Source organism: Diadema setosum, chromosome 8 (assembly GCF_964275005.1).
Source record: "Diadema setosum chromosome 8, eeDiaSeto1, whole genome shotgun sequence".
In the NCBI taxonomy this organism is placed as follows: domain Eukaryota; kingdom Metazoa; phylum Echinodermata; class Echinoidea; order Diadematoida; family Diadematidae; genus Diadema; species Diadema setosum.
In genome coordinates, this window is record NC_092692.1 from 38,086,562 (window position 1) to 38,098,599 (window position 12,038).

Consider the following 12,038-nt stretch of genomic DNA (forward strand, 5'->3'; position numbering starts at 1 on the left):
ATGACGACGACGCATCCATTGCCTCCGAACGACCACGAGCCGAAGTCGGCAGCGGCCGTCCTCGAAGGTCTGACGCTGGTCGTGATCTTTTTATCAGCCCTGGCAGCGAACTCGCTGGCGATGACGATCATGTTGCGAGACAAGCGGTTGAGGTCGAACCTCCACAGCGCTCTCATCTTCACCTTGATTTGCATGGACCTCTGCGTGGTGATCACCAGTATGACATTATCCATCTGGTCCGTGTACGACAACGGACACTTTCTCCGCAACAACAAGGTCGTGTGTACGGTGAGCCACAAATTTGCCTTGTCAGTTCGTGTATTCCATCATGTAATTGTTTTCTTTATTATCCATTCACGTATGTATTAGTTTATGAATTCTTCCATTCTATCCAGTCTACCTATCTTACTCTCTTGTTAGAAATCTGCCGGTGGTGCGGACATTCCTGCAATATGAATATGGTAAACTGTATTTCACTTGACAGAGAAATAGAAATGGGTATGAGACGATGTAGGATAACGAGAACGGCAGGCCCAATGAAAGAACAGTGCTTAAAGGACAAGTCCACCTTCATACACATTTGGATTGAGTGAATGCAGCAATATAGTAGAACACATCAGTGAAAGTTTGGCGAAAATCGGACAATCCTTTCCAAAGTTATGAAGTTCTAAAGTATCTGCACAGTCACTGTTGGGTGAGAAGACTACTAGAGTGTATGATGTCACATGCGTACAACGTTACAAGGAAAATATAAAGAGAATTTCACAAAATGTTACTTTTTGAAAAAAAAAAAGTGCACATTTCCTCGACTCGTCACTGATCTATGTTAAGGGTAATATTATTCCTCTTGCCTTCTGAAAGAGGGAAATCAAGTGTTCTTTTATTATGCGAGAAAATTGAAAATATCTTGAATTTTCCTTATACTTTCTTTATATAGTTGTACACATGTGACGTCACAAGCTGTAGTAGCCTTCTCATCCAGCAGTGACTAAGCAGAAACTTCTAAACTTCATAACTTTTAAACGGATTGTCCGATTTTCCTCAAACTCTTGCTGATGTGTTCTATTAATATTCCTGCATTCACTCAATCCACATGTTTATGAAGGTGAACTTGTCCTTTAAGATAATTCTGAATAGACGATCCTTCCTAACTGATCCAATTTTGATCAACATTTTCTCATTCCTCCAACTGTTATTTCATTATTACTATCAGGAATGGATAAAGATCATACTATTACAATCTGGACCTTTCAGAGAAGAGGGGGTGATCTGTTATGTTTAAATTCTTAACTTATTTCTTGTCTCAATTCTTGGTATGATTTATTGCCGTATTATATAAATTCAGTCCCAGAAAAATAAAGATGGAAAGAGATCCAACGATTACAAATCATTTGATTATACACAGGGATATCCAAAACTGATCTGATCTTATTTCATGAATACTTATTTCATTGCATATATCTGGTTGTACGATGAACTAATAATACAGCAGTGAAACCTGCTCACAGCGGCAATCTAAGGGTGACGAAAAAGTGACCTGCAGGTAGACGTTATAGACAGGGTCGTTAACATGCCTTTTTCTCTCAAAGGGAATTTTTTTTTTCGTGACCGTATACTAGTACAGCAGACGGCCGCTTTAGACAGGTGGCCGCTAAGACTTTTTTTTAATGTTCATGTTCCACATTCCACATTTCGTACCAGTTTTATATTCCATTTGATATCAGGAAAAAATGTTTAACTCAACGGTCAATTCAAAACAAAATTGCACAAATGTATAAAGGACATATAAATGATGTGTAATGTGAGGAACCTACTAAAAATCAAAACTTTTAGGATGTAGGTTCCAGATATATAATATAAGCGTTTAGTACAATAATATGTCAATGAAGAAAAATGACGAAACATGCAAGAATACAATATGTCGAGAATATAATAAAGTTTACGGAATGTACAAAGTATGTACTGTATGATGTTCATGATTATACTTAAAGTATATAGGTGTGACTGTAATATCAGTAAAGTACTAATGACAGCAATGATGATTAGATATCGTCGTTGTTATTGGTTACAATAATCGGTATTCTAAGGCATGTCTTTAAACTAGCGCTCTTCTGGAATGCTCTTTTAACTCTTGTGACAGATTAACGGGTTCTGCGCCACTTTCTTCAAGTTTGGCAATTTCCTGACGATTCTGATGATATCTGTCGATCGATACTTGACGATCGTGTGGTCGGTCAGATTCCCGCCGACTAGATTCCGAACAGTCGTCTTCCTCGTAGTTTGCTGGACAGTGCCCTTTGTCGTAGCCATACCTCCAGCCGCCAAATCTCTCTCCAAGTACGAGTATCTCTCCGACACACACCACTGTTCTCCCAGATGGGACTGTCCCTATTACGTCATCATATTCGTTTTCCTCTACGGCATCGTCCTTCCCGTCATGCTCATCTGTTACGTCGCCGTCTTCCGGACTATCAGACGACAAGAGCTCCTCATGAAGAGACCCCCTAGGATGGAAAACGAGACAACTGTCGCTTGCGGCTTTGGCACCACCTTCGTTTCGGAGACACAATTCGGCAAGCTTGAAGGCGGGGACAGTACGACGGTGTCGTGTCTTCAGGGTGATATGGATAGACGTGGAGTGTCTGCCGAGGACGACCCAAGCGATGATACCCTGAGTTTACCCCTTGAAGAGCCGCCGGAGCAACAGGCTGTCTGCAAACAGCAGTCAAAGAGGAAGAAACGGCACTTGCAGCTGAGACGACGGAGGCTCAGAGCTGACAAAAGAGTCGCATTGACAGGTAGATAATAGGTGTGCTTGTGTACAGTTGTGTATGTGTGTAGGTGTTTGTGTATGGCAGAAAGGGTGCTGGACAATTCTCTCCGAGGGAGGTTGACCAGTATACACTGATGCACAGGTCTGAGTGTGTCGGTAGGAATTGTGTGCATAAGGTAACTATGGAACTGTTTAACCCACGAGGCGCAGCCGAGTGGGTTTAGACTAGTTTCCATAGTTACCGCATGCACACAATTCCTACCGACACACGAAAAGACATGTGCATCATCTGTTTTATAGAACGGTGGACAAATTTTGGCCAAAAATCAAATATTTTCAACCATGCGTCCGGTAATTACCGACGCATGGCAAATTTACCGGATGCATGGCTAACCATGCGTCCGGTAATTACCGACGCATGGCAAATTTACTGGATGTATGGCTAGCCATGCGTCGGTAATTACCGGATGCATGGTTGAAAAAAAAATGGAATTATAACACATTTTCAGCCATTCTATTTAAATTTTTATAAAATGCATTACTAAAACTTACCATTTATGAAATGAAGACCTAATCTTGCTTGCATTATAGTCGAGTAGCGTTGTATAGTATAAGTGTGGAAGTTCGAGTTCAACTCCAAGTTCAAGAACGCATGTACATCTATAGACACATCAAACAGTTAACGCATTTACAAGTCCATAGGCATAGCAACATGACTAGCTGTTATGGATGTGTACTACGCAGTTGTTGAAATTGAAGTTATGACTATGACTGGTAGTACATACAGTGTTGCTCTCTGATGACAGTGAAACGGCGAGTTGGCGTTGAGCAGGCTGTACAGATTGTTGCACTGCTGTTAATGGTGCTCGAGTGCGAGATGGTGATGTTGGTACAGTCTGAAGAGCCACTTGCTGGTTCTGAACGTCAACATCACCTGCATTATCCACTGGCACTGTTGTAGATGTAGATGGACAAGAGCTTGCCTTACTGTTAGTGTTAGTATTACCAAAGTGAATCTTGCTTGCGATCTTACTAGACATCTCCTTCTTTCTTTCATCGCTGGTTTTTGAGTAGATCTTGAGCGAACTCTCACTTCGATGTCCACTGACAGATATTATGTCTCTTGATGGAAATCCAGCATTGTCGAGCGTGGTAACACACGTTGCCCGGAGGCAGTGGTTCGTGTAAACCTTACTGCACTTGGCCGCAGTTGAGATCACTTTAATTTTCTTGGCCAGAGTGTTTATCCCTACTGGAATATTACAGTACCATGGGTCATTATCACTCAGTGGTGCAGTTGGTTTAGGCTTCTGCCAAAACCATTGGCAAGATGGATTTAGTTTTGAAACATAGAACTCGAATGATTTGACAGGACACCTGTCACTTCCAGGGATTTCATACATGAACCCTCCACTTCCGGCTTCATCGTCATTCTCCCCGCGATTTTTAGTGAGCTGATCACGTTTCTTCAAATATCGAATTCCATCTTCATCAGTACACACAGTAAAGTCAGATGCTTTAAAATCACGAACATTCTCCCTTCCTCGGTTACAAAAGAAGGTCAAAATATCTATGAATACCTTGTTCTGTAGTCCTTGTGGTTTGGTGCAATCCGTTTGCTCTGATGATTGTATCTTTTCAAAGTCAGCTGGAGAAATTGGGTCCTTGTGTTTAGTACTGCCGAGTCCCTCTCGCTTCAGTTTAACTAAAACTGCCTTAAACATACGAACACTCTCAGGAAATTGAGTTTTGTTACAGATGTCAATATTACGCTTGTCAAGAAAGTGACGTTGAATCCCGTACCGAATGTATTGCATGGACTTCTTAACGTACAGTGAACCATCCTCTTTATGTACCGATGCATAAAATGAAGTCAGCAGAGTGTCCAAATCACGAACAGAAATGTCAGTTAAATCCACATGTTTAATCCTTGCAAAACTCTCCAATCTAGAATATCCAAATTTGATTGATTTTTTAGTGCTTGCAGCGTCCGAGTCTTCAAGTAAAGCAGCTATGTCGCCGTCAGCCAACAGTTCAAAATTAACCGGGTCCGCCGCCGTAGCCATGTTGCTCGTAGCCTATGGGAGCGATAGCTTGTACAGTGGCTATCGTCAGCGATCGTCAGTGATCGTTATAATCATTTGATATCGAACGTCTGTCCAGTAAAAAACAACGCACAGCTCTCGACCAATCAGATCGCAGGATTCTCGCTACCCGTTCTATAATATTGTTCTTTACTAAAGTCAAGGAGTTATCATAATTATGTCTACAGTGATAACTCCTTGCTATGGTTGCATTTAGTGAAAATAGGCCGACACGGTGATACATAATACCATGGCCAGTTCATTTTTTCTCTCTTTCTCTCCAAGAAACGGGCTATTAGCGCAGTGGACGGTCCCACAGACCATGTTCATAACCTGGAAAAGTTCTTAAGTACAATTAGTTGTTTATTTTGTTTTATCTTTCATTCGTGTTCTAGAAGGGAATTGAAGTAAATTTAGCTTGGTTGCCACCTTAGCAACATTGGGCAACTTTTTTATTAGGCTTATTTTAAGCATGATCATGCAGTACTATTAATCCAGGAATCCTGAAAACATAGATAACGTGACTTTTCAAGGCTCTAATATAATGAGGAATTATTCTAGGACATCCATTTCATATAAAAAGGTACTAGTGTCTTAAATAACATAATAAAGCATAATGAGCTAATTGGTATAATATTATACATAATAAATGAAGAGCATCCAAACACATGTAAATCCTTACGTTTGTATTATGTTTAGGCCTAAACAAATGCACATAGGCATTTTTATGTGTGTGTTTGTGTGCGTGTGTGTATGTGTGTTTGCATATTTGTGGGAGCGGAGATTTCACCTACCTTCCAGCTTTGATGCACAGGAGAGTTCTGAAGTAGGCCTACAGATTTTATGGCAGAGTGGACGTTCAATTCACAAGCACGTAGGAGCAAGTTGTTACACACTGTAGGATAGGTAAACCTAAACGGGAGCTGTTCGTTATTCAGAAGGTTCGTTAATCCGAAACACACAAATTCCCTATACCTAGAGGTGAAAATGAAAAAGGGTTTGTTAGTCCGAACATTTGTGGCGTTATTCCGAAGGTTCATTAATCCGAAAATGAAAAAGGGTTCGCTATTCCGAACGCTCGTTTATCCGAAAATGAAATAGGGTTCGTTATTCCGAAGGTTCGTTAATCCTAAAATGAATAGGGTTCGTTATTCCGAAGGTTCGTTAATCCTAAAATGAAATAGGGTTCGTTATTCCGAAAGTTCGTTGATCCGAAAATGAAGTAGGGTCCATGACGAACCTTCGGAATAACGAGCTTTGCTTCATTTTCGGATTAACGAACCTTCGGAATAACGAGTTTTGCTTCATTTTCGAATTAACGAACCTTCGGAATAACGAACTTTATTTTTTTCATTTTCATTTCAATTTATTTTCATATTTTCTCACATATATCACAATATGAAGTAAATTGATGCGAAATTTATACAGAACATAATTCAAAATAGAACTTCACCGGAATGTTCAAAGGTTTGTCTTGGTATACACAAGGTCTGTATACATGCGACTTAAACTGAGATCATAATGAGAAAAATATGATGGGGCCTGCGTAAAAGCAAGCTTGTATAGAGCCGCAGGTCCCGTGATAAAATCAGATTTGGGGAAACATAAGTACAAATATTTTTTTAGACCATACTATAACTGGGGGATCCGATTAAAACGAACAAAGATCAAATCAAATAAGTGTTACTGAATAAAATACAGAATAAGATACAGAAAGGTCACATGTTGCAACTATACCCTACTACAAATAAAATTTCATTTTTGGACTAACGAACCTTCGGAATAACGAACAGTAACCCTTCTAACTCAAGAGGGACTCAAGAGGGCACTCAAGAGATTCGCTGTACGAATCGTATTATGATAGCTGGCTGCTGGACTGGTTTGATCATATTGGTCTCATGTAAATCGAAATTTTACTTTTGAATCCATCGACTACAGTAACAAGTACAAATAATTAAACGTACTTACATGTCAATAATATGAAATTATTTCTGCGACTATAGCTACCAATGTAACCTGCTAAACTTTGAGGAGGATCCGTTATGTAATACAATGTAGTCCTAACCAGCCAGGAACAATCAATGAACCGATGCAAAGGGCGAACTGAGTCTGACACAAAGAGGTTCTATATATAGAACCTCTTTGGTCTGACATCACTTCGAACATTTTAGGCATACTCATCGTATGGATTGGTTTTATGCGGACGCTTGGAACATAATGGCATGATCATTATGCGTATTAGCGTGGTGTAGTGTCCCTGCATTCAATAAAGGGACACTAGCGTGGTGCATGCAATACCGCCCTCTTTAATCATAGGTTGTTTACCTTTAACATTTTCTCAATTATAGATAGCATCAGCCTCTTAAAGGTCCCCTGAAATCCAAATGCATGTTGATTTGTGTTGATTTGTGATACCCTCAACATCACTTTTGCGGTGAAACGAATATCTAGAAACATTCCATATATTTTTAACGATTTCTTTTCTTCTATTTTTCTTCAGATTGCTTGGGAACGCCCATACACACACACACACACACACACACACACACACACACACAAAAATCCTTCCAAACCAATATTCCTCAGATGATCTCATCTGTCAGTCATTGCTAAAGTACTGAAATGTTTAACAAACGACATTGGAATGACCCTTCCCCTCGACTCAGCATAACTTGCATGTTTCTGTGATATTAATTTGACTAACAAAAGACATGGCGAGGGAACATGCAAGTTATGCGGATAAAAAAAACAAAACAATAATAATAACATATTTAAATGGTTTTAGTTTCTTCTATTGTTGCGTAATCCTACAGGAGTTCTACTTGTGCTGACCACCTTTGTTTGTTGGTGTCCTTACTTTGTCGTCCATTCCTGCTTCAACCCCACAAACCCCGCCCACTGGGAGGGCGTGGTCAGCATGTGGTTCGGCTACTCCAACTCCTCCCTCGATCCTATCATTTACGCGTTCATGAATCGCCGCGTTCGCCAGAGACTGCGCTCGTTGATCCGTAGGACGATGGACAGGTACACCAATCGGTGAACACTTGGATTCAGCCAGCGAGGACATTATTCTCAACTTTAAAAGCAAGTTGTTATTGCTGTAGTTGTTATTGTTATCATTGTTGTTTGCCTTAGTGACGCTTCATTCATTATCCATATTTTGAATGATTCAATGTTATTCGCCTATAGCCATTCGTTTAATTCACTCATTCAATCATTTTTGTATATCATTATGTATTATATAGGCCCTAACTATGTTCTGATTTGGGAGTTACGTGCCACATTTCATGAAATACAGTGTAAGTCTAACGAGCTTGAATCATTATAAATATGCAAAGTCACGCACACACACACACACACACACACACACACATATATATATATATATATACATATAATAGGCCTATATTTCATATAATATGTATATTGCACATGTGTGCACAACATAGCATAACGATGTATCATGTTTGACACGTCTTTATCACTATAAATGAATAATGCTTTTTTATTGCACACTAAACATATTGCATTTTTAATGTAATCATACCGCACAATACAAGAGTAGGAAGACTTTAAGTGAATTCAAAAGGCTTTATAAAAACATAATTTTGATGAAATGTACTTGAAACTATAAATGTATGTATGCATTGTTTCCACGTTCCTTTACCTCTTTTCTTCTCTTTCATTGTATCTTCCACCTTTGTTTTATCAATTGAATTTGTCTGATAATTGTTCAGTTGAAAGGTAATGATTGTTTGTAGGGGATCATTTCCAACAAGCCTCATGTGTGCTTTCTATGATCCCTCCATTCAAAACGTATACGTACCAAGGGCAATTGTGTTTTGATTTTTATAAATGTTATGTTTTGATAAGGAGACAAAATACAGATTGAAATGTACATGAGGTCTGTTACTAAATCTTGACGTGAAAAGTAATTGTATTGTCCTGACAACGCAGGCGTTGGCGCTCCATTCGACATCATCACACGATATAATTCAAGTTTGCATGAACGACATGTTATATTGATTCTTATAAGTCCCTTTTTACTTTTTGCCTTAAAAATAAATTTTTCAAATTCATTAAATTCTTCCGTCGAGGTGTTTTCATTGCAACTGATTGACAAATTGCCCTACATCGACGTAAATAAGCACTGAATTGATCAGTGTTTTAGTAGTAGCCATGACAAAAATTTTTATCCAGCTTATTTGTCCAGCTTTCGTGGTCACATAAGACAATGACATTATTCAAAATACCAAGGCTATTTTTATATTTTTTCGACAGTTCATTTGCATAAGTGTGAAGGGAGACCTGTCTGTATACACTATGATAGAATGGAGTCCCGAGCAGTGTATATCAGTATATTACAAAGAAGATAGATAACCCAATCGATATGGTGTCGAGATATAGCCCAAAGTGAAAACATTGTTTACCCATGCACACCACCTAAGCCTTTCTACAGCCGAATTCGAAGGAGCAGTTCATTCCAAATAGCTAATGGAAGGTTGATCCAGTTTAATGTTCAACTGCTCGCTGCACATTTTGACATGTTGAGTGACAGTGGCATTATGCTCATTTGTTCCGCTGTGCGGTTCGTTCATGTGCGTTCGTGTGTAGGTGTTTGTGTTTAAAGTACTCGATTTGCATCTGGTTTCCCTCTACATTGCTGTTGGAAATATGAATTAAAAAATTGATATGCCACAACGATTGATTGACATTGTTTATTCGAAACGTTTTTCGTGTCAAATCGAAGGCAAACTTTCTTCATGGTACTTTATCAAAATCAACACATAAACCAATGGAAAAAAAACCTAAAAATAAAACAAATCATGCAAACACCTATTTCTTTACCACGTGATGATTTCCTTTCATTTACTTGTTCTAATCAACCTGTATTATGTCAATTACACTCCCTGACATCAATATAATTTCAGATCAAACTCTGCCTGTTACAGTCACTCTTGTGAGTGACTGTTAACTGCCAGAGTTTAACTCTATTTTGCGGCCATAATCACTCGCATTCTCAGTCTCTTGTCTTTTTAATTGCAAATAATGGTAGGATCTAGTTCAAACAGAGAAAGAAACAAACAAGCAAAAAAGTATTTTTCATACGTTAACATGCCACTTAAGCAACAAAATTATAATAGACAATTCCACACAGTTTTAAATCATGTCTCGGTCTTTTTTATTCTCATTCGATTGCAAATATTGGTAGGATTTGGTTCAAATAAACAAACGAACGAAGAAACAGGTAAAGAAAATAATATTGAATGCATTTCACAAAGCATCCATCGCATGTCAGTTAAACAACCGAATTGTAAAATGTTATTTCATACGGTTTTGATGAAACAGTTAAAAAAGGCGGTGAAAAACAAACAACGGAGAAACAAAACATGTTGCAATGAAAGCAAAGAGAGAGAGAGAGAGGGAGACAGGCCAATTTGCGTCATGATGAATTATTGAGAAGAACAAGGAGAAGGAAAAAAAAAACATAAATCATTAGCAGCCTGATTAGCATAAAAGAAAGTTGGTAACATGAATGTTAAAGTATATAGACACGAAGCCGATAACAGTGAAAGTGACACAAACACCACCTTGATTGCGAGTCCCATCGTTTGCAATTTTGCCATCATGGTGTTTTAGTGATTTAAGACAGCTCGAAATGGTATCAATTGCCTTATTAAAAGACATACATGATTGTTTGGTAGTTAGGCATAATACTTCGTGTGTGTGTTTATGTGTTCTAATTTTTTTGAATTAAATGAACTATAATATATATGTGTGTGTGTGTGTGTGTATTATATATACGTATATATATGTATATATATATAATTATGTATATACCTAAACGTATAATATATATATATATATATATATATATATATATATATATATATATATATATATATATATATCGTGTGTGTGTGTGTGGTTTTTTTTTTGTGTTATAAAAATGTTTTCAAGTGTTGTTCAATGGAACACCTACACATCTACATGAGATTACGTTTACATGATAGAGGAGAGTTGATAAAACATAAATGATATTTATTATTGTTATTATCATAAATGAATGTTCGAGGAGCCATCCCGACTGAGAGGGGAATAGATGCAAATGTTTAACTTTTCTCGTGGTTGTACTATACAGGGGAGGATCCAGGAATTCCGTAAAGGGGAGGCACCTTCACAAAATTAAAGGGGGCGCGTGCCTTCCTCATTATTTTCTTTTTATTTCTTTTGTTTACAAAAAAAAATAATAAAGAGGGGGTGCGCCCCCTTCTGGATCCACCACTGCTAGTAATCCGCTATGTGCCAACTCTGTCATGCGGCCTGTCGTTCAGAAAGTAGGCCTACCTTAAAAAGCATCATTCGCTGCGAGAAAAACCTCCATTTTTGGTGAAATTTTTGGAAATTCACTGAGTCATCATAATCTACCATGAGATAATGGCTGGTATGTGACACATTATATAGATGATGACTGGCGGGGGAGGGAACATACCGAATGTTCCACCCGAAGGGTTTGAAATGCTATTGAGGGAGGTTATACGTAAGTCCCGAGACGAAGTCGAGGGACTTATAGCCTCCCGAAATAGCATTTCAAACCCTGAGGGTGGAACGTTTGGTGCATGTTTCCGACAACAAAAGTCATCATCTGTTATATCATATGGGTTAGTCAATACGTCAAATACGTCAACGTCAACCACCAGCACAACAACGCACTCGATCCCTCGCGCAGAGCCAAATTCACTGTGCGCGCGCGGGTACTTCTATCATTTGTTACGTGAAAATGTTTTCCCATGGGAGAACATTACAAAGAATGTTCTCCCATGGGCGAACATAACGAATGTTCCTCCATCACGTGACTGTGTTTAGCCAATCACTAACCGGTATTTGACTAACCCATTTAATATAATACAGTGAATGTGACAAGCAGAAAAAATTAAACCCACCCACCTGCCCCCCCCCCCCCAAAAGAAAAAGGAAAAAGGAATAAACACACACTCACACACACACGCTCACACACAAAATAATTTTCCCCTTTCTTAACAGAGATGCGTATTATGTACATGTATTTTCCTTTGGGAACATGATTTACAAAATGATTATTATTAGCAGGCAAAGAAAACGTATCGTTACTATTCCCCACCTACATTCCCCCCACAACCCGCCCATCATTCAAATTGTGT

General features: G+C 38.7%; 2 protein-coding genes across 2 annotated transcripts; one reads left to right on the top strand and one right to left on the bottom strand.

The window, feature by feature from the left end:
- On the top strand, positions 1–2,806 carry LOC140232248 (probable G-protein coupled receptor 101). Its single transcript, XM_072312381.1, has 2 exons — positions 1–288; positions 2,141–2,806. Exons 1-2 carry the CDS (start codon positions 1–3, stop codon positions 2,804–2,806), a joined length of 954 nt encoding a protein of 317 aa, XP_072168482.1.
- A 683-nt stretch (positions 2,807–3,489) lies between these two features.
- LOC140232400 (zinc finger MYM-type protein 4-like) lies at positions 3,490–4,839 on the bottom strand. Its single transcript, XM_072312528.1, has one exon. The coding sequence runs from the start codon at positions 4,837–4,839 to the stop codon at positions 3,490–3,492; it is 1,350 nt and encodes a 449-aa protein (XP_072168629.1).
- Between the last annotated feature and the right edge of the window lie 7,199 nt (positions 4,840–12,038).